Consider the following 24,724-nt stretch of genomic DNA (forward strand, 5'->3'; position numbering starts at 1 on the left):
TTCCATAATGTAGTGGAGTAAAAGTAAGATATTTCACTTTGAAATGTAGTGGAGTTAAAGTAAAAAGTCGCCCAAAATGGAAATACTTCAGTAAAGTACAGATACACAAAAAAAGTACTTAAGCACAGTAACAAATTATAGAAAGAAGTTTCAGTAGTTGACAAATTTAAAAGCATTTCATTTCAAGAATTACAAGGCATTAATCAATCAAGCAAATATGTTTAATCCCAAGGTAAACTGTGTGAAACACACTTCTTTTACAGGGTACTGGAGCACACATACAAGTGATTGATTATAAACTTTTTCAATGAGCAATGTTCAAAAACAAATATATATATTTTAAATAAAATCTATCCTAAATAGGTTATTGATAAAAGCTTTCTAAATAATACCTCCTGTATTTGTGTGCAAAGTAAGAATATCTGACCATGATCTCTAACATTTGTTTGCATAGCTGAGGAGGATAGAATGTCCTTTTTTAACCTAAGGCTCTGGGGCCGGTTGCACAAAACAAGTTTTTCCCTTAAGTATGACTCTTAAGGCTTAATTTCTCCTTAGCAGAGGGATTTACTTAAGGATCTTGCACAGAATCCCTTAAAATATTTCCTTATGTAAGGAAATTATGTTAAGGGATTTACTGAACTAACAGATTTTTTTATGGGAGTAAATTCTATTGTTTCCATGGAAACCGTTGTTTACATGTACTCACTGTGATACCTGTTATCGCCTTGTACAAGTTCACAAACTTTCCTGAAAAAATGGAAGAAAAGAAAGCAAGAAAACCAAATTGGTCAGAGGAGGAAAAGATAGGTCTAATTCTTCTGGAGGAATACAATAAAAGCAGATGGGCATTTGAAGACTGGAATGATGCTGCACATTGTTGACTTGTGGACATGAAATACCTCAGAGATCAGAGAGCAATCATTAAATGCATCGCAGCAGGAAGAGCACAGGAAAGTAGCGTGATCCAACCCAAGATGATTAAACAAATTATAGATTGACTGCCGATCAAATCTATCTATCCATTATCTGTAACCGCTTATCCAATTTAGGGTCGCGGGGGGTCCAGAGCCTACCTGGAATCATTGGGCGCAAGGCGGGAATACACCCTGGAGGGGGCGCCAGTCCTTCACAGGGCAGCACAGACACACACACATTCACTCACACCTATGGACACTTTCGAGTCACCAATCCACCTGCAACGTGTGTTTTTGGACTGTATGAGGAAACCGGAGCACCCAGAGGAAACCCACACGGACACGGGGAGAACACACCAACTCCTCACAGACAGTCACCCAGAGCGGGAATCGAACCCACAACCTCCAGGTCCCTGGAGCTGTGTGACTGCGACACTAACTGCTGCACCACCGTGCTGCCCAGTATCAGTATCAGAGGTTCCTTAATTTTTTTGCTTAATTTGGTTGCCAAGGTGTTTTGTGCAAATGTTTAATGAACTTTAGGGGAGTCCTTAAAGGGATAAAACAAAGATAAGGTAAAAACCTTAAATACATAAGTGAACATTTTGAGGAAACTTTAAGGAAAGGTTTTATGCAACCGATTTTATTTTAAGGAAACCTTAACTTGGACTATCTTCCTTAAATCTTAACTTAAGGTGTTTTGTGCAACCGACTGCTGAGTCTTTACCACAATGTGTGAAGTGCTGGATACAGTATTGTGTTTTAGTTATGCAGTTGGGCTGTCATGTACTCAGTTTTTGGCACTTATCTTGCTGTGAGCATGGAATGCCTGGGCCTCACTGAAGTGGGTTTCTTCTGCTGGTGCCGTTAACTGCTGTCCCGTCTGTGTGGAGTGTGACTCACGCCGGAGCGGCACTGGGCAATGCTCTGCTCCATGCAGAGAAAGTAGACAAACACCATAAGCTTAATTATGGCAAGCATCAGAGCATCCACAGACCACGCCTGCCTTTTGTGTGTGTGTGTGAGTGAGCGAGTGAGCTCAAGACAGATGGCCTATGCACACACTCATGCTTGAGTGTGAGTGTCATTCAGTGATAGAAATTTTTGTAAAAGTAATCTATATTAGACGACCTGCAATATGATTAATTTGTTCATATTTCTGTATTAATTCAGAAATCAAATATAATATTATTTACTATGCATACATGCTGAACTTAGCAGATGAGATTTCCTGATTTTCAGGTCACATTCATTCCAAAAACGAGCTAGTCATGAGGGTTTCACAAGAGAAACGTGTGGGCTGATGTATTTTTGTTTCTGAATGCCATTGGGAACAAAAAGAATGTAGTGGCGTCATGGTTCATGCAGGGGTGTTTTTGTGACTCACATACACAAAATGAGTGGAATGATACCTGAGTTTGATTAGAATGTTTTTGCACTTAATTGATAATCATCGAAACGTATAATAATTTAGTCATGTATTCCAATGAAAACCAGCTTATGTGTCATTAATAGCTGAATAGTATCTATCTAAATTTAATAAAGCATGTTAAATTGGACACTCAATCTTTGGTTATTTTCTTTTTATAAAAGCTTTTTTATTTGCCTTAGATCATTTACTATATGGGTATCATAATAATTCTTTAATACATGGATATTAATTAGGTTGTTAACACTTTAAAGCTCATTAATAATCATTTGTAACAGAGATAGGAAGTGTGACAATTACTTTGTCTAATGCTGAAAGTATTAGAAAACTTACTGAAAATATCAAGGTAAAGAATAAGCTCAGTGTGTATTTTGTAATTTCACAAATTTAATTAAACCACATTATCATTAAGACACTCTGTTGGTGGTTAATTCATTAAATATTTAAACTTATTAATAAATATGCAATGAAGCCAATAGGCGTCATGTTGACTGATGGAGAAGAAAACGCAAGGTCAGTATCTGGCAAGATCTAAAGTTTAACTGTGTAGATGGATGAGGGTTTATTTAGCAAGCAACAAGTTACTGTTGCCCTTTCTATTTATGTGTTATAATTCATTCATTCATTATCTGTAACCGCTTATCCAATTCAGGGTCGCGATGGGTCCAGAGCCTACCTGGAATCATTGGGCACAAGGCGGGGAATACACCCTGGAGCGGGCGCCAGTCCTTCACAGGGCAGCGCAGACACACACACACATTCACTATGGACATTCAGCTATTATTTGCTTTATTGACGAAGCCATAAAATGACTAGCATTTACAGCCAAGGTTAGAGAAAGGTCATATATCTTGTGTTACACAGAGGCAATACAGAATCTAAGGCTATGTTCACACAGCACGTTCCTGAACTTATATGCAGGATGATGCTTCAGGCGTTGACCAGAGGGAAATGTCTTCCATCCAAATCACATGCGTTTTTTTAATGTAATGGAATATGACTGGTGATTTACTGTGGCGCTATATCACACCATGACCCATTTCTTTATTCCAAATGAGTGGGAAAACAAGGGCATAAATTAAAGGCTTAAAGGAATATTAAAACATTTACTGACATTGTGGGTCTCTTACAAACATGGCTCCAAAGAAAACACAAGAAACAATAAGTTTAATGTTTCCTTGATCCACATTTACACAGCCTTCATACTGACATAAATAATATAAAATTCATAAAGAACTATCAAGAAAGAAGTTTTTCTCATGTCTCATAAAAACACCTAATACCAGTTACCACAAGTTTTATTTCATCAGGAATAAGTAACAGGAACCTGGTTTAAGAAGTTTCACATGTATTTTGTTTCCCAATATTTTTACAATCAAAAATGCTTTTAACCCAAGTCCAATGTAAAAGACACTTATTATTTATTTACAATATTATTTATGAATAATATTAATAAGTGGCCCAAATCTGATTAAAAAAAAAGTCTGATTCATTTACATTTTTGCTGTTTGCACAGTCAAAACATTCTGAATAGTGGAAAAAGGAGCAAAATAATGGTGAAATTTTTATATAAAATTCATGGCAAACTGTTTTGACAAAGTGTATGTGCAGGTAAACATGAAACATATAAAAGGAGCATTAACCAAAGACTCAAGCAAAAATAGGACATTGCCCATCACTTCTTGAGAGAATTGTTAATATCATTTTTCAGTTCATTTTTCAACACACAATTGCAAATAGTTCTGGTCTTTTATCATCTAATGCAGTTAATAATTCAGAAAATCTTCAGAGATATCAGTTGATGTAGCCTTACGCCAGACACGAATGTTAAATAAGCGAAACCTTTGAGCCCTCATATTACACGGTATAAGACACTGTCAGGCTACAGTGATTAAATATAGGCTCAGTGGCTTGGGAGCACTTCAAAATACTGGTGTCACTTATCAGTACACCACTGCATCAAGATTAAAAATGTTGTACAAAGAGAATGCTATGCATCAGTTTTTGTGGAAGTACTAACAAGTTCTCTGGGCAATAGCTCATTTCAGATGATCCAAAAGACATTTGAAACATGTGCTGTGGTCAGAGGAGTCCATGCTTCTGCTATGAAAAGTGACAATCCAGATTGTTATTAGTGATAGATGCAATAGACAACATGTCTCATGGTATGGGAGGTGCATCAGTGACCACAGCATGGGTGACTTGCATATGTATGAAGTTTCCATATTCTGGATGTGCTAAGACAACTTTGCAAACACTGTATGTTTGACTGACCTGCCTGCAATTCAGATCAGAGGAATTTTGTGTCAAGTCAGCATAGGCAAACATTCCACTTGCAAAATGTTAACAAATAATATGTTCAGTTCCCAAATTATTAGTGTTAGTAAACAAAGGTGATATAACACAAATCACAGATCCTTACCATTTTCTTTTCATTTCATTTACTTGAAATACGTTCGTCATCTTCATCATCTTTAGATTATGGATACTGGCAAAAATGGCATTCATGGTATGCTGATACAACAAATGGTATCACTCAGAAACTGTATGTGGTAAAAAGTTTTCAAGGAAGTTGTGCTGTGTAGTAATTCCATGGAAACTGAAAGCACGCTAATCTCATGAAGTAATCTGTAGAAAAGGCATGCTCTTGCATGTTGAGTTGTTCTTAGTGAATCATACCAGTAGCATAAATAAATGTATTTATTTATTAAAGCATGGGTAACTGGTTTCAAACAATGAATGAATGAATTAATTTATTAAAGCAGAGTTTTCAATTTACTATTTTTGCTTTCTGTATCTTTTAATCAATTTGCTGCCTTTAGCAGATTGATTTAGGAGAAACATTTGTTGTGCAAAGGTTGATTTGTGGTTTCTTGCAATCCAAAGTTCCCTGACTTCTTAGTGTGTTTGCTCATTCTTACTGGTCAAAGTATAAAAGTGTAATAAGCTGATTTTTTTTTCTGAGCCCTTAATCACTATGTGTACACTATATTGATTGACAGTATGAAACTTAAGGAAGGGCTGGATGCTGACTGATCAAAAGCCTTCAAATATTTTCACACCATTTATCTTTGTACTATGTTGCCATGAAACACAGTGCATTCGGTCTGCTGTTGTTGCCTGACGTAGCCTGATCAGTACGTGTGTGTGGTGGTGTGGGAAGGTCGTTGATTTTGTTATCTTCAGGGGGTACTTGCAGAGCCTGCAGATTCAGGGCAAGGGTAGGGCTGGCAATGTGTGGGTTATTAATAGTGTGCTCTGGCAATGGAGCTCCCTGATCAGAACATGCCTTGACAGCAGGATGTGTGTGATTGTCCAGCACTATCAGTGCCTTCTGCTAAATCTCTTTGACCAGCCAGACTGTTTTTTGTAACCCATGGATAGGCACATATGGTACATTCTCAGTGTCATTCTATGTCCTGAATTCACCTGTTTTCTCAGATATCTCATTCCATAACTATGAGCCGCATTCACCAGGAAATTACACTTGTTTAATAGCATGTGGAATATTTTAATCAGCCATATTTTATTGAATTATTATATATCTAGTTTTTACTGTAGAAATGTCCAAAATCTATCACCTATCGGCTATTATTTATTACTGCACTATAGCTCAGAGGTAAGGTCTCACTTGACCATGACTTGACCCAAACAAATAATGTATTTTAAGAGAGCAGAATGTCTGTCAGTGCTGAGGAACTTGACTAAAATTTCAGTTATTGACTCTTATAATTCTGTATAAAATGTTTTACATTTCTTTGTAATATTAATTCAGATGGATGTAATCACAATTTATACATTTGCATAAATGTGTATGTACTGGTATCAGAATGGGAAGATGAGCAGTATATGAAAAAATATTTGTATGACTCCATAACTCATTTGCTATGAATTCCCATATCAGTGTATCCCTAAATAGAATTGCTTAGATTGCTCTCTATACTGCAGTACTCTATACATTTAAATTTAACTGATTACTGACTTAGAGAAGCTTAAAGTGAGTTGGTCCAGTATAAAAAAACTAAGCTTACCAAAACTAAGCTTAGAACAAAAAAAATGTCTCACTATACAGAAGACATAGACTGCTCTTTACACAATTTGCTTCAATTTAATTAACATAGCTATAAATAGTAGTTCACATATTTTACTGGTTTTGAATGATCTATAGGCTAGTTTTTCCAGTTTAACTATAACAATGATATGCTTATTCCCTGAAAATCTGTTTCATCAGGGCATATCTTCAGAACAAGTGTGTGAAAGAATGCTTAACCTAACAAAAGGTTTGAAAGATAGCTCCTAACCATTTACCCATGCTACCAATACAAAATAATTTAATGGGCAGTGTGAGAGAAAATTCACCACAGTTCTGGGACTTAGTGGGGTTCATTTTTGAGTCTTCATAGGACTTAACCCAGCCTTTTACATATCCTTCTTTTAATATGATACATAAACACTGTGACCTGTATTCTATATCAGGGGTCTTTAACATTCATCTCATAGCCCAGCTGTTTATAAGTGAAAAGCATAACAGCCCACAAGAAAACAATGTTCAGCACTTTAAATGCTGACACTGAAAACTTGAGAATCAGGGAACAATTGATTAAAAGATGTCCATTTCAGATTAATTTAGAACTAAAATGTGTAAAGATGTTAAGCAATTAAAAAAGTCTCATGAAACTTATGGTGTTTAACACCATAAAAGTACAAGAAATGCCGAGCGCTGGTCATTTCATCACTTGGATGTCGTACTTCTCCTCTGCTGTTACCCATAAGCACCAAGTTTCTGCATTTTAAGGCTTTGATTCTTGTTTCTTTCAGTAGGTGTAACAATGAATTAATGATGGGCCTGCAGACCACTAGATGGTTCTTCACAACCCACCAGGGTCCATGGCCCACAGCTTGAGAAACCCTGTGCTATGTGACTTGTGTGCTACAAGCAGTTCTTTATCACTTTATCTGTCCTATGGGTTCTGTTCTTCATGGCTTTTCAGTCATTCAGCAATGACCTGAGTGGGTCATTAACTAACCTCTCCAACCCTGAGGCTGAAGTGCTTGGGGAAGTTCAGTTCAGTTCTAACACAATTTGTGTTTTTTTTTTAGTTTTATTATTTTTTTAAACTATTTGAAAACACCAGATTTACGTGACATTGTATAAACATTGTTGTGAATCTCAATCCTTGTTAGAAATAAATGGTTACTGAAGATGAATGAATAATGATACTTTAATAAAATTAAAAACACAGTCCTGTAATCAGATATGCAAGGTTTTGTTATGCTCTGACTATTTTTTTCTTTTTTTTTTTTTTGCCAGAGGAACAGATTGGGCTGAGCCTCAGCACCTAAAGCAAGTTCAGTCATTCAGCACCCATGCCTCTACTGCCAACTCAGTGGGGGTGACATTTTAGGCTAGGTGAGGGTTTGTTAATATTCACAGACATGCAAAGACTGAGATTGCTTTTCTAGCTGAGAGGGAGAGGGAAGTGCCCTGGCAAAGAAAGCAAAAAACTCTTAATGGGAAACAGCTTGTCCACTGCTGGGCAGATGCAGGCCAGATCTATCTCCATTTTCTCTGAATTAAAAGCCAATTTCCTTCTCAAAGAGCACACCTGAATTCTAAGCTCCTTTTCACACTGGACTCTGTGGCATATAACGCATAGAAAAAGCTCTATGAAAAAGAAGCAGGGAACAGTTAGCACTGGAACACTGAACTGGTTAAATAAAAGGTAGTGTGATTAAGGAAGCAGTTTTATTTTTCTCTGTTTTGGGTTAGTGCCATTTGGTTTCAGCCTTTAGTAACATCTAACCCAAAACTTATTACATAATGAAACCCAACCCTCACTCATTAGTTGAATAGAATTGTCCTATAAAAGGAGCAACTCATGTTTCCAACAGTTTTCCAGCATAAAATCCAACAATCTGTTTGTCTAAAAATCAAGAATTTCAAGGGATTTCAAGAAAATAGTTGTTTACTGGAAGAGCAAGTTGTGTTTTCATCCCACAGATCAGTTAGGCTTTGTCCTTCAAGTCCACTTGTTTATGGCAGTATAATGAATAACATTATAAATACCTTTTTGCTGTTTCCACATTCCTGTGCATGCCTTTTTATTTTACTCAGTAACTGCTCTACATTTTGTTATATTTTCCACTAAATCCCAAGGTATTTTTTGAGATTAATGGTGTGAAGTGGCGTTTCTAATAAGGAACCTTTCAAATATAAAATTGATTAGCTGTGATAACAGTAGCAGGAGCACCATTCAGCATATATTTAGTGCTTAGTTGGTTTTCTGTCTTTCAGTGTTTGCTGAAGTGTTGAGGATTGTAAGTGGGTTATGATGCTGGGCCTGACGCTGCATTTGTCATTGTTTCTTTTTTCCCTTCATGACCTGCAACTTTGAAAATATGGCTGAAGCAGCTGTTGGGAGATGTCATACTATTTTTATGATACACTGAGAACATCCTGTGGTCTTATTTTTCGTCTTTGAGGTCAGTAAAACACCACAAGTGTCTTGATGATGTCCCTGTTGCACATCTGTCCTTGAGAAGTGGCAAACAGAGGTGTTGTTTGATGCCACAATGTACATGATAAGTTATGCTGTGGAATCCTACAAATGAATCATTATTCCTCACTAAAACTCAAGATTTAGAACAGTTTCTAGTATAACAAGAGACAGAAAGCAAAGTGAAACTTAATGGTATATTTGCATAAGCTCTGTATTCAGTTTACATAGAATAGTGTTATCTTTTTGTAGCAACTGTGTTTAGAAATTGTAAATGCTATTTTTCTGCATATTCTCTCCTGAATGTGCAGCTATGACACCTTTTTTTTTTTTTTTTTTTTTTTTTTTTTTTTCATCTTTCATGGAATGATGGTTTTTCTATATATGAACGGTTTCTATATACGAATGGTTTTGTTTCAGGTTTCCATGCTTTTTCTATATTGCAGGCTCCGGGTAACAAGTGTAGTCGTTTGGCCAGTTGCTGACCAGTTTACAGATAAAAGCACAACAGTCATACATATCTTTATAGCAGATTTCACCATTTCCTCTTTTTGTCTCTTATTAAAGGCAACATTCACAATTGTTATCATAATACTCTTTTCTCTAAGGACAAACATTGGAAATCATAAACAGACATGAGGATATTGCTTTATTTCTGCTCCATAGGTGGGTAATATTGATTTGTTTTTGCTGTTTTAAATTATTTAGTTTGGAACTGACTCTAAATTCAGGAGAATGCTAACTGGATGAAAGTAAACACAGACTGAAAATGCTACAAAACTAAACAACTCAAGTTACAAATGAGTTTCTGTGGTAATTCAAATTGTGAATAAAAATGTACAGATACGTTTAATTTTAGCCACATACAAACAAGTCGTTTTTCCCCTCAAACATTCCATTCCACCTTAAAAGATGCAGAGCTTTTAAATATAAACAAACCAGAGGGATTTGCAGTTCCTCAAAATTATAGACGTTGCCTTTAATTTATTTGGGAGGACTAAACATGGATCACACTGTTAAAAAGGGTTAAGGACCCCTTCATTAATTGGAGATAGTTTGAGCTCCCTCTAGTATGTATGTCATCCCCCCAGTTACACCGCAGAGATCAAATAAGATTACATCCTAATCAAATACTGATTTAATTTACATAGTTTAATTTACACAGCATTTACCATTAATGGCATATTAAGAAATGTAATTTGTCTGCCTTCCATGTGATCTTTTTACATTCACACACGTACACACACACACACATACACACAGACACACACACACACAAACAAACAAAGCAAGAGCCAACTGCTTCTTAGACTCAGACCTATCATTTCTTTCCTTACCTGATGGGGTTAGATGAATGCTGTGAAATAGTTTGCCTTTCTACATGATGAAAATATTCTATAGTGCCTTATTGTTATCACTACCCTAAAAAAATCAGATTAGAAATACTTGACTGCACTTAATAAACATTTATTATTGCTCATGGAAATGCCTTATATATTCCCTGAGATATTCTTTAAGAGGGCAAAGTTTCATTTTAAACATTAGCTTTATCGAGCCACTGGGAGACTTAATAGCTTTGCCAGAGCAGTGATCGAAGGGGTGTGGGCCTCAGCTGCACATGGAACTAATGTGGCTCAGCCAAAACCATTTTTCATGGGTTTATGCCATGATTGATTTTTTCCAATCAGCCATAATGCCATCACTGCTCTAGGAATTTTTCAGAAGGCAGACTTCAGGCTGGTAACCCTGCTATTGAGATCTCAATCATGAGCCGACACAAGAGCTGGCTTATAACCGGATAGCACAACGTCCGGCACTCTGCCTGACATTTGCTTTAAAGTTTAAATCTCAAAGTATGATGAAGATTATAAAATGTAGAGCCATTAACAACTTTGAGAAAGAAGGGTAATATGTGCCAATTGGCAGCAAGGTATAGGTTATTCCTCTTTGATTGCTTTTTCTCAAAGCAATTTCATATGAGAATAGCTCAAGGCCTCCTCTCCCGTTATACTTCAGAATCCTCACACGACGGAATGGTCAGGTTCTGAGTTAAGATTCAGGCGATACAAGTCCACAAATGAAAGCGTAAAACTTGTACATCATGACTAATTAGTTATATAGAGATTTCTGACCTACATCGTCTACCCTGATTCTGCTAGTTCTGTTTAACCGTTTTCCTGACATATAAATGTGGTAATTGTAACATAATCACTGTATATGACATGACCCACATTACGTATATATACACGTTACCTTTCCAAATTTTTCATACCGCTCGGTGTTTTGATGCTCTGTTCTGCTGCTCCAGTGTGAAATAGGGGATGTTTGACTGAGGGCCATATATATGACAGCAGTTGCTCCTGGCTGCTATCGATTGCAGTTTCATGGTTTAATCCAGCCTTCTCTGCTTGCCTGTCTGTAGCTGTTCAATCCTTCCCCAGCAAATCAGCAGTGCTGCTGTTGATTCTGATGTCTTTAAAAACCTGTCCAAACCAGCCCAGTCATTTTCTTCTGTCACACATCCATAAGTGCATCCTACGGTGCGAGGGAGCATTTCCTTTTCTCTATGTGTGTGTCTGTATCAGTGCATGCATTCAAGCCTGTATTTTTAGATGTGCATTCTTTCTGATTTAGAAGAAAAACACAATAAGGGTATATTAATTTATGGGAAACACAATATGGGTACATTAACTAACAGTACGTAAGGCCATATTAAGTAATAAGGAAGTAATAATTATTAATAAAAGATTAAGTAAAGTCACGATTAATTATTAATGATAGAAATAAGAACAAATATAAAATCCCAAATGAATTCTAGTTAATGTTATTTCTTGTTTCCTCTCATTACTTAATGAATAATTTGACACTATCTAACCATTTTGTAAGGTCTATTATTGTCTAAATTATTGGGACCTATACACTTTTATTAGATTAGATTAGATTCAATTTACTGTCACATACAAAGTTATCATTGCAGCGAAATGATTTTCTGTCTGTCCACTCGCCCAACAGGGGTTAGGTCTGCGCAACAGACGCGACGGCAGCAGATGCACCGTGCCATCTTATTGTAATGTTTCGCAAAAAAATACCTAAGTTTTCCATTTGCTTTTGTCTTCCATATTGAATATTTTGTTAGGTGGGATTTAAACAGGTTTAGAAATTTCTACTTGTGTAAGAATAGTTGCTGTAGTGACAATTTAATTAATCTGTTTTTAAAATATTTAATATATAATGTACAGTTAAATATCAGTTAAAATGTACAGTTTTCTCTGAATTAGTTATGATTTTTGGTAATTATATTCATAATGTTCTAAATCTGTTATCTAAATGACTGTAATGTAATTAAGATTTTACACCTTTATCACACATAATTGTAATACGGTTACTGTTGACAGATTTTGTCTGTAAAAGTGAAACCAAAATATCTGCAGACAAAGATAAAATTGTGTATGTGAGTGAGTTACAAGGCAATTCCACATGGTCGAAGAAGGGCAAAAGAAGTATCCATTTGAGCAAACAATAAAGAATCTTATATTTTTTTTTTCTTTTTAAAATCTCTTAAAGGAGCATTATGTAAAACTGACACTAAGCATTTCAGTTCAGAACTATAATACAGTTTCAAAACAGTGGAAAGTGGGTCTGCCTCCTCTTCCTCCCCCCCAAACGTGAAGCTTGAGCAGGTCGCCAGTTTGAGGAAAACTGAACGAACAAGCAAGAGAGGAGTTTAAGAACTTGGGCCATAGCTAAGAAGAATGTGCTGTAATCAACATATTTACACAGAAAAGTGTTCACCATTTCACTAAAACATCTACGCAAAAAAGTGAACATGTGGCCGCTATTTCCCTGCATTTACAAACCTTTATTGTTCAAATTCACCTGAAATATTTAGACTAGATGAGGCTGGTGTTACTTATCAATTTTCCTTTCCACCATAAATGTCGTTTAGGAGGCAGACCGAATCCACAATTTTTGTAGTCAAACATTTAGTTCTACCTTACGCGTCCGTTTACGAGGCCTTGGTTCTTGAATTCTCTGTTCTAATTTAAGAGCTGAAACTAGCGCTTTAGCTTTTACAATTTTTTGGAGCAACTGTTATTCCAGTTTATCAAGTAAAAATACACAAACCAATTGTATTATTCAATCAATTATTCTCAATTTTCATGTTCAAGAATTTAGTTCCACCTTCAGTGGGTCTGTTTAAGAGTCTTATTTGCTTTGTTCTCTAGGTTCTTATTGAATACTCATTTCCCCCTTAAACAGCTATGTGAATCTAAAGCTAGTGCTAGGATTTATAAACAAAACTCGTTTTGAAACACTTCTTATTTCTCGTTTAAAACATGCAATGAAGTGTACATCATGTGACTAAAATATCTACCTACTACTAAAACGCTTATATTTGCTGTGTACAACCAAGATTGATTTCTCTGTTCCACCTTAATGTGCGAGGCTTTTCAAACATAATTATTACTCTGTTTAAAACACACACACACCATGGAGAAACACACATGAATCTGCATCAAGTTCTTTAAAACAAACAATGGTATTTCACTCTTGTTGTTATTCACCTTCTTCATATAAAACACAGAAAACACAGTCCTAACACCTTTCAAACATCGCTATTCTTCACTTTCTTTGCATTAAAAAAAAATATATATATATATATATATATATATATATAAAACATTAACTCTGTTCACTTGGTCATTTCATGGCTGCAAGACACTATTTGTAGACCTGGCCACATGGTGGACTGTAAAATGATTGGACAGAGGATGGGATGACAGGCAGGACCTCTGGGATCATAGAAGGAGCGGGATCATAGAATGGGCAGCAGTGTTAAGCTTTGACTGTTTCTTTAATCTATGATCACACACCCTGGACATTTTATGACTAAGTACAGTAATTATCCTACAGATTGCTCCTTTAAGCCTGAAATTACATTGATGCCATAGTGATCAGTCACTAAAGCATGTCTTCTTTTTATTTTGTAATGTTTTTAAAAGGGTGGCATGGTGGCACAGCAGGTAGTGTCCCCTCCAGGGTGTATTCCCACCTTGTGCCCAATGATTCCAGGTAGGCTCTGGACCCACCGCGACCTTGAACTGAATAAGCGGTTACAGATAATGAATGAATGTTTTTAAAATTAAATATTTACTACTTACTTTGACTGAACTAGTATGAAGGGCTTCTAAAACGTAGAAATGGATGCTATGGACCCTATCTACACCTGGTCACATAATCCATTCTGAGTTTTAAGCTTATATTTATCTGGATAAACTAAAATACATAAAATGCAAGCATAAATGCACCCAGGGTTTATTTAAAACAGATACAAATCTGAACAATCAAACCACTTCAGGAGCTGGTCATAAACCCAACTCAATTCAATAAGCTTTAAACTCATAAGCCCTATTCAGACAGGATTAAACTTCCATGGGGTCCTGGGGAATTCTGTCTTTTACAGGGGGTCCTCTGTATTTTTATTTCTGTCTGAATCGACCAGGTCTGTGTTTTTCCCCAACATCCTCTAAGAAAATTAAAGGCTAAATTATCTACTGTTTTTTAGTGAACTCAGCTGTTTTCTGGTAATTTTAGCTGCATACATTGGAGCCACATTATAGGCATTTATAGTGTAAATGTATACATCAAGATGCATTTGACAAAACACCTCCCAGTAAATCAGACTCCTCCCCCTGCAGTACGTCTGAAGCTGCATTCAAGGGTCAGTCACACTGATGATAAAGTTCTTCTGTCTCAGTTCTCGTGTGTGTGTGTAACTAATCTGAACATTGACTTGATTTCGTATGGGAATGAAACAAATTAAACCAACACAGTGCTTGTTGCAGGTAGCTGACCAGGTCTCTGCTGCATGGTGCTTCTACTGTTACACACCCACAAAAACACACACAAATACAACTACAAAAACATACACAATTCTCCACCAGATAGAGGAGTTTTCCCAGTGTGTGACTCTCAAAAGTAATCTTTCTGAAATGGTGCATTTCAGGTTATGTTTTTGTCTGCTTTGTAAATGTTGTGATGTGACTCAGTGGGCCACTGTATGTTGGTGTGCCCTAGGTTTGAAGAAATGCATGATGGCATGTGAAATTGAGAATTTCATGGCAGCACCACCTTTAGTACAGCACAGGAAGAGACTGAACAAATATTCGACTGGTTGGTACATAATGAGTGGATTTGCAAATTCCCTCCCACATGGTAATCGGATTTCGTCTGAGTAACCAGAGACACATTTGATTACTAAATGTAAATACATGTGGCTAAAACTTTATAAGGATACAATCCAGATACTGGTCATATGAAGTGACCAGGTGACCATTACATATGAAGTGTATTTACTGGGTTTATGTGTGTACACTGTCAGAAAATTTGTCACTGTTGTGGTACCTTTTACTGTCTCTGTGGTGGTTCCTCTTAAGGATACATATGTGTATCTTTAATTAGGCAACATAGTTGTACCTTATTCTATTAGAATTGTAGATTTTAATATTGATTTCATAGACCCCAGTTCATCTCCAGGACTTATATTATGTTTTTTTTTTATTTCACACAGTTCTGTAATGAAAACTTACAAATTTTCACCTGTCCTTCTGGAGAAGAGAATGTAATGAACTTTTAGGGAAAACAACTGGACTTTAATACTATTGATGTACCTTTTAAAGGTACATTTACAGTGTTTGTACCTTTAGTGACAGTAACACAGAGTGTATTAAGTGTGGCTGGGGTGGGGTGTGACTACAGTAATTTGTTTTTTTTGTTTGTTTTGTTTTGTTTTTGTTTTTTTAAATTCACTCATGCTGCCTAATGCAGTGTTTTTGTTGTGCCTTTGCTGATACTGTTTTTTGATGATGCAGTATTATAAGACACCATGTCCCTTCAGACTTTTTCAAAGTCACAAGCACTGTTCGTTACACAAACAGTTTAATATTTGGGTGAGCAGCCGCTCTAGCAACCTTGTGCTCCATTTTCACAATAAGGCCTGCTTCTATCCCCGTTGCCTGAATGACTGCAACACCCTTACTTTAGCTGTCTGTGATGACTGAGGCCTAATGATTTCACTTTATATAGACTCATCCTCCAGGCCCCTGATGAGAGCATTCATCTCTGTGGCAGAAAGCCTGCTGTTCCCAGATCAGTGTGACCTGCCAAGCTTTCTCTCTCTCTCTCTCTCTCTCTCTCTCTCTCTCTCTCTCTCTCTCTCTCTCTCTCTATTTTCTATACAACCACAGCCTAACATCCCAATACAAACTGCAGCAGATAGGAGTTTAACATTGTTCTCCCCAATAGACGTCTTCTGCCTTTCTCTAATCCATCACCCCACATTTCCTTTTTAATGTCTTTATTAAGTGAATACCTTTTCTGCTCTGCTGAAGGGAACTAGTTTGAAGGAAATATGAAACTGTATACATTCCGACACATACTTTATTCCTTTCCACCATCCCTGTCTCTTGACAAATTTGACATATTTTTTCAGCCTTCTGCTTCCCTATAAAATCTTGATTTGTAGGTTGCAGGGTTTATGTCAATTAAGAATTCTTATTATATTGATAGATGATCAGGATTTCACCATTCTGTGGACATATTTACATGTTTAATATTCTGAAAGCTAATAGGTGACAGCATGACTGCTAATGACTTGCTATTGATCTTACATACATTCTATCAAGTATTGTAAAGATTAGTTTTATTTTTGTTGACGTGTGATTGTCTTGGGGTTATTTTGATGCCTGGCCATATATTTCAGAAAAAGGTCCATGACACAGATTGACATTGCTGTTGGAGGTTAGAGTGTTCGGCTGACTTACTACTTCACTACCCTCAGCAGAGAGGAAAGGCAAGAGGATAGAATCCCACACCAGCATTCCTGGTGGAATTACACACTTAAAGTGTCCTCCTGCCCACATTGCCACTCACCTGATCTGTATGGTCACCTCTCTCTCTCTCTCTCTCTCTCTCTCTCTCTCTCTCTCTGTCTCTCCCTCTTCCTCTGTTCGCTCAGACAGACACCATCCATTGTGAAGCTTTCTTTTAAGAAATGATCTCTCTAGAATCTTGCTACTTTCCTCTGTAGTCGTATTTCCTCTCTAAACTGAAGTTGTTCTAGTTACTGAAACTGCTGCTGTCAGCTTGAATACCATACCACAGGTTTAATTACAGCATAATGGAGTCATCTGTAAAATCGTCTCATGCTTTTTTGATGACGTAAGTAGTGTTTACTGATATTTGACTTTGGGACGGGCTGCGTGTTTGTATTTAAATTAGCCAGTGTGGTAATGCTTTACGTGCCTTTGTATGTTTTGCGAATCTTGTATTCCATCTCTGTAGCATGCAGTGTATAATGGTACTACCATCTAAAACAAGAAAATAATATCATTTTTCCTCTTGACTGTGAAGTATTAGTACACCCTTGAAATATTACAAGTGCAGAATTCCTCATGGCATTTGGGACTTCGGGCTCAATTTAGACAGTTGTTCATGAGCCATGCTGAGGCCCAAAGCTCCTTGACAGCTTTGTTTGAGGTTTCATATCCCTGCTTTTTGTTGCTGTGCTACTGGGACCTTCCTGAGGAACAGAGGTCCCAGGCTAAATCAGTTCGCCTGCTCTACTGCTCAACACTGACATTTGCACCTCTATTCTCTGTTATTTATTGTCCATAAATCTCAGCAAGATTCACTCCTTCAGTCACCTGGCTGGACTGGAGGGAAAGAGAGCCGAATGGAGTAGGAATTCAGGATGGTTTATCATGACAGAGAATGCTCACTATTCTTTTCTTTCTGAAACCAATAAATTGAGTGTACCCTGCTGTCAGCATAAGGTTTAGGATGGGCTTTACACATCAACTAACAATCAACCTTATGTTCAGCAGGTACAGCTGTCACCTATAGCAAATTAATGTGCATCATGAAGAGGCACGAGGCACGGTGGCACAAAACATAGTGTCACTGTCACACAGCTGCAGGGGTTCAACCTGCTCCAGCTGATCTGTAAGGAACTCACAGTCCAAAAACAGACATTAGTAGGTGGATTGGCTACTTGATACACCTACGTGTCCATAGGTGTGAGTGTGTGTCTGGCACCCCCTCCAGGGTGTGTTCCTGCCTTGCGATTCTGGGTAGGCTCCAGACCCACCATGATCCTGAATTGGATAAGTGGTTACAGACAATGAATGAATGAAATGAATAATGAAGAAGAGAATCAAACGATGGACATAGACAGCTGAGCAGCTAAAGTCAAGCAAAATTCTGCTTGAATGTTTTACAAATAGCATGTACTCAGTAAATTAAACAACAAAAAAAGGAGTTTCAAAAACTAATTTAAACTTTGGTTAATCTCAGTGGAATTGTTTTCAATAAATGGAAATTGTCAGGGTTGAAATTATAATAGAGCAATCCACAATCCACCCATGAGCACAGTGCTACACTGCTAGACTCTCATGGGAGCTGGAGAATGCAGTTTGGGCAGGACAAAGCATTGTGAAGTGCAGAGCTGTTATAACCAGGTGTCACCTCTCAGCCTCACATTCCGCTCCAGTGTTTCCTCTGCCCTTCTCACTCACACCACACAAGGGCAAAGCCTAAAGCATTGTAAACACTGGCTCTCTAATCAAATGTAGGCACTGCCATGCTGTTAAGCAATCATCTTTTTGGCTGCATGTGAGGGATGGAGTCTGTGGCTTCCAGATGGTGTGTGTGTGTGTGTGCGTGTGTGCGTTGGAATGTGTGTATGTGCGTGTGTGGAGAGGGACACAGGATGAAGTTAGAGCAGCTTCACAAACGGACCAGTCCCATCCTGCCAAGATCAGGATCCGCTCCCTTGGGAAAGGGACGGGATACTCCACATGAATCTGGATCTCAGGCTGGAAACTACTACGTAAATGACCGTTCTCTAGCGATTTAATATGACTGGTCAGAAGTGTTGCACTGGGTTTACAGTTGGTGTTTAATCGAAAGGGAGTTATTGGAATGGGACCCATTCTAAAAAGCTCTTGGTTGTAAATTGTTGCCTGGTGGAATAGCAGCAAAATCGATTCTCTAAAGCATTCCTATGATTATAGTATGCAGATAATAACATATGCTCCTGATAATGAATATCCCTATGCTCCAGTTAAGTGCCAAGACAGAGATTGTTGATAGCAGTGGTAGAGCAGCAGACAGCAGGAGAGGAAGAGAGAGCCAGAGAGAGAAAAATAAAGAGAGGGAGAGTGGGGATGAAGAAGCAGGAGAGTGACAGGAATACAGAGAGCACAGGAGCGAATAAGGCCATCAACAGGGCAATTCAATTAGTCAGTCTTTATAGGAGGGAGGGAATGAAGGAGGAAGGGGGTGGTGGAGGGAGGCAGAGAGAGACGAAGGGAGCATAAGTGATTAATCACACAGAACCCTGCTCGGCACAGGGACCTGTAAAAAGTTTAATGCTTGACAAAGTCTGAGGATTATAGATAAATGGGGAATGAACCAATTACAGCCGGTGAAGGAGGGGTGTTGCATCTTGTCATTTATTAAAGGAATATATTTTGTGAGCATTATATGTTATGAATGCTTTGTGTCTGTGAGTAGGGTAAAACATTTTACATGCATTTGTATGGTGCTTAATATCCACATGCAGTTTGTCAGAATTTAATATTATAATCTAAAGTACTTTTTTTTATTCTTTTTTTACTCTCTCTCTCTATTTATCTATTCTTCTCAGGTCTAATTGGCTAAAGCCATGTTGTGGGCGGAGGGCGGCCCTGTGGCAGGTGTGCTTGTTGAGTGCAGGGTTTAACTGCTTCCTGGTGGCCTGTGTGATCCTGGTGGTGGTCCTGTTGAGCCTGGAGCTGCTCATTGACACCAAACTGCTGCAGTGTGAGTACTACAGTGAGGTCAGCTTTGGAACTGTGGCCTTAGCTTATTCTCACACACATAAGAAAGTTGTCACTTCATTATATCTATAAACATAGCTCACCAGCTTGGAAAAAGGGTTTTCTCTCATGAACAAAAATAAAATACACTCTTGTGAATTTATAATCCAAACACTAAGTTTGTTCACCAACCAGAACAAGCTAGATTTATTCTTATATTAGATAAATTGTGTTCTCCAAAAGATTTATTTGAGTTATGCTTAATATAAAATTAATTCTTTTTTTATGTGAAACAAAAATATTGGGAATGTGAAAGTGTTTTTCTTTGTTATATTTTTTTATGATATTTGTTTTTTATATCAAAAAAGCATGAGACTACTGCACTGAATATGCACTTTTTTCCCCTAGGCAGTGTTTTACATAACTGACACTGTTCTTTGTGTGAACTTCGGTTTAGGCTAAGCATCGGTATAGGGATAAATAAATAGTAGATTCTGTTGTTCAGGTGTTCCATGTAACAAGATCTTTGGTGGCCATAATTATAATTCATAGGTCGTGTTATAACAGACATTATAGGTCATGTTTAATGTGAAAGGAGGATTAAACACAATTTGTAGAATAAACATGACAAATGACAGCTTTTAAATAAGCTTTCTTCATGAAATTGACCTTCTGGGTCTTTCATTATAGAGGTACTTCGGATAAAAGCAAGTAGTTCACACAAGATTAATTAATACAGCAGCATAGCATTAGGGCAGGCCAAGAGTTTGGAGAAATCTTGTCGAAACCAAAACGTTTACAGAAAAGAAATTTAATGTAAAATAAAATAATAAGCCTGGCATACATTTTTTTTTTAGCAGTAAGCAAAGCATTTTTCTCTGATACAGTGTAATGTCAAATTATGGCCTTTTATACATTGTACATTATCTCTCAGTAGTTTTTGTTTCAGTGCAGAATGCAGCACTAAATATAATTTGCACATATTGTCAGAACATAATGGAAGATTTAAACATCCACTGTTTGGACCAAAGATCAAAATTTGTTAAATCTCACGGTTCATAGCAAAGAAAAAATGTTGGCTTTATTTTTCCAGGATGAAGTTTACTGATGGAACTGATTGGACCTGTCCCTCTGTTTTACACATACACACGCAAATCTCACAAATCTCAGGAGCATTTCCGTGTCCCTGATGGGACCGTTTCAGCTCTCACTGCCATTCCAATTTGAAAACACAGCACAGGCACTTGCCTATGTGACATTCTCCCCTGTGGCATGAGAGTCCGAGCTAATCTACATGATCTGACATTAGATAGATGATCTCCTTCATAATAAGTGGGGCAGTCACCAGCCCGTAGCCAAGAGCGCAGCACATGGGCTACCAGAGAAATGACAGGAGCCATAAGTCAGCTTCTGTCTTCCCATCCTATCTGGCCTTTTAAAAGTCCTGATAGACGGACTGAGGAGAAGTGAGAGAGAGAAGGGGGGGGGGGGAAGACAAATGCAGGGCAAGAGATTAGCAGAGGAGTAGATAGAGGCACTGCAGCACCGCCGTCTGAATTAATGGATGGAGGGAGATGAATGGACTGATGGACAGATCAGTGAATGAGACAAACAAAGACAGATGGGCTAGGAGGTGGTGCATGAAGGGAAGAGGGGGATGGCAGGGTGACAGCTGAATGCAGCACAGTGATTATCCATAATTGGGCTGATAAATAGACAGGCAGGCAGAGGTAAACTGCTGCAAGAGCAGAAGTGGCTGGCCCTGTGGGAGTGGACGGGTGGAGCTGAATAGCATTAATACCTGACATACTTTCAGTTTAGATGGCTGCCTTAATGAGAAATAGGGCCTTTCATGTTGTCTGAATGTGACACATTCATAGACAGGATCCAAATTATAATCTGCTTACATGTTATAGATGCTTTCAGGCTGTAAGTACAGGATGTGACGCATTTTCTAATATGCATCATAGGTTTGAAAGCAACTTTTACTATTAGTTTGTGTTTGTAACTTTGAAACCTGATCATTTGGTGTGCAGGTTGCTTTGGATTTATAGGTTTTACAATACAGTACCAGTCCAACCTGAACCCAGAGCTATGGTACCAAGTCTATGGCTATGTCTGTTTTACACAAAAGAATTGCAAAAATAGACAGGGTTCCCTGGAGCCTGTGGTGATGACATGGTTTCTCAGACAACCCTAGTGTTAACAATAAACACAAACTCAGAATGACCTTTTACTTAACATTTGTAAAATTTATTCTTTCTAACTGGTTTTCTTTAGAAAATGAGACTGTATTAATTGAGTGATGATGGCTTAGAATTCTGTAAGAAATGTGTTTGATTAATTGATGGTCAGTATTGTTAGTATTTCTACCTGTATGTCCTGGCTGATCATGCTTGATTCCCCAGCCAGAAGTGCAATATTTCTTTGCTTTTTACTGACTTCTTAGTGCATTTAAGTTCTTGATTTTGTTTTGTATCTAAGCATTTATGATTTTTGCTTGTTTATTTGTTGATGGTTGGATAAATGACTGTACATTTTACACTGTGTGTTTTTTTTCCTCAGTTACCAATGAATTCCAGTTTGCTGGCATCATCCACTGGATCAGCCTGGTCATTCTCTCAGTCTTCTTCACTGAGGTTTGTATGTATGTGCTTGTGAGGAAATTACTCTATGAATAGATAAACACCAGAGAGAGAGGGGTGTCTTCTGAGTCAGCAGCTACTACTCCTAGCATCACCTTCAGTTAAGATGCATTCCTACTATTGTGGAGATTATGAATATATATCACATGTCACTGGTGATTTATGAGCACGGCATTCCAAAGAAATGAAAGAAAAGTAGATTTAATGTTGGAGCAACGTTTTGCTGAGGTGTCAGATTTTTAGATGTTCAGGATTCAAAGATTTGTATAGGTGTACTGCTGCTGTTTGCTGCAGCTCTAAATCTTTTCCATTTTGAATTAGGGAATGCCTGCTTTTCGTTTTGAAACCTATCAGGTAGCTCTGCTGCACTGCCTAGGTGGAATACACCCATCTGCCTGTTTGCTGATAAAATCCCCGTCTGATCTACATGCATTATACTTGGTCATTATACTAGAAGCTTGATAATGGAACCATGGATGTGCTGACCTGTCAAAATTTGATCTCTTCACTATTTTCCCAGTGAATATACCTTCACCTCTATGTGACTTTCTGTGAATCTGTGTTTGTACTTCTTTCTTCTTCTCTTTCTGCTTCTGTCTCAGACTGTCTTCAGGATTGTGGTGCTGGGGATATGGGATTACATAGAGAACAAAGTTGAGGTAAGATCCCCAAGACCCTATTAGAAAGGGTAGGGGGAAAAGAATGAGAGTGGGGGACAAGAGAGTGAGGTAGTCAGTGAAAAAACAGGTAGATAGAAAACGACAGGTAGAGAGAGTTAAAGACAGAGTATGAAAGTGAGAGAGAGAGAATAAATCAGAGACAGAAAGAAAGTGAGAGAGAGTCTTGAAAGCGAAAGGTAAGGAGGGATGAGTCTGTGTCTGTGCTGCAGTGTCATGGTCTCAATGTCACATCTGTAGTGGAGCAGCAAAGGCCTACTGCCCTGTGCTCACACATCCTGTATGTCTCCCCATACTGTTCCTCATTATGTCTGTGGAGAAGAGGCCCTATTGCAGTTTGAATGTGATCAGACTGAGCAGATGTGATGAAACACAGCCAAAGTAACAAAAACTCTCTATTAAACATCAGAAAATAGAATAGCTTTTGTCAAAATAACTTTTGATTTTATTCACATTTTCTGTTTGACATTTAATAAAGCAGCAATACAAATCAGCCTTGTTTTCATTATCACCCACGTTAACTGCTGTGGTTTAATGTGGAAGAGCAAAATATAATAAGAAATGGCCATTAAAAAGAAAATTAAAATCAGGAGCGCATCTGATCTGTGTGTTAGCTGCGCTTTATTTCAGCTATATTTAGGCTACATTCACATTACCCGTACGAAGTGACTCAAATGAGATATTTTGCTTTAATGGGACACAGATCTGTGTTTTTTTTTTTATCTTTAAACAATCCCATCTTTTAAAATCAGACTTAACTGAATTTGCATGTGGTCTTGGATCCGATATGTATCCGATTCATGGCCATGTGACATGAATGTGAAAGCTGTGTTTGCCTGAACGCATGCACTTAGTTCTGCCTTTATCAGTCAACACTAACAGAGATATTCAGGCTGCGTCTCTAATGGTTCAGGGCTTCCTACATTCCACACAGCACAGGTAATGAACCTATAGATTCTGCACCACAACAATTCACTCAGTGTTAGAAAAGGAACTGATAGCTGAATAGAAATTGGTTTTGTTTGACAAACCTGAATTCAAGGACCTACATTATGCATTACACAGGGCTTAGGGACCCATTTAGGACAAAGCTGCATTAATGTATCAGTGTGCACATATATGCCGTTTCAGGAACAGATTTGATCACATTAGAGACCTATAGAAGTCATTTACATTTTTGAATGTGAAACGTCAAGATGGTCAATTTTGTTCAAAGATTCCAAAATTGGAATTGATTAATGAGGCTTGTAATGTGTATGTAGCATTAGATGTTAGCATTTAGAGTAAATACTCACTCACAGTCATAAACACACTTCTAATTTCTCTTAAGCTTCTGGTTGATGTTATGCTATCTCAAGTCAGCTGGGTTATTACAGGCCTGTCTTCATGTCATAAGACTCTCATCCTCTCAGCATATTTCCGAGTATTTGACAGTGATATGTTCAAGCTTAATAAAACTGAGCTTCTGCGTGGTAGCCATGATTTTCCGTTCTTTTCCAGAAATGCATACAGATTTTTTTAATGGATGATGTGAACTTGCTGTGTAGGGTATTTCATTTCCTTACTATCTATCTATCCATCTATCCATCCATCCATCTATCTATATTGTTGTTAGTAAAGAACTAATATGTGACATCTGGATGTTTAATGAATGTTAACTATGAGGATTTTGCGTAGGATTCATCCACTTTAATAAATTG

General features: G+C 37.6%; 1 protein-coding gene across 3 annotated transcripts in view; it reads left to right on the forward strand.

The window, feature by feature from the left end:
- The window catches only part of tmem266 (transmembrane protein 266), a 55,606-nt gene that overhangs the window by 20,285 nt on the left and 10,597 nt on the right, over positions 1-24,724 (forward strand). For 2 of the 3 annotated variants that reach the window (XM_066667698.1, XM_066667699.1), the window contains exons 5-7: positions 19,552-19,706; positions 22,268-22,341; positions 22,950-23,006. In XM_066667698.1, the coding sequence (XP_066523795.1) occupies positions 19,552-19,706; positions 22,268-22,341; positions 22,950-23,006 (286 nt within the window). The remainder of the gene's footprint in view (positions 1-19,551; positions 19,707-22,267; positions 22,342-22,949; positions 23,007-24,724) is intronic. The other variant, XM_066667700.1, reaches the window with a different exon arrangement.

The sequence above is a fragment of the Hoplias malabaricus genome, chromosome 4 (genome assembly GCF_029633855.1).
Source record: "Hoplias malabaricus isolate fHopMal1 chromosome 4, fHopMal1.hap1, whole genome shotgun sequence".
Lineage (NCBI taxonomy): Eukaryota > Metazoa > Chordata > Actinopteri > Characiformes > Erythrinidae > Hoplias > Hoplias malabaricus.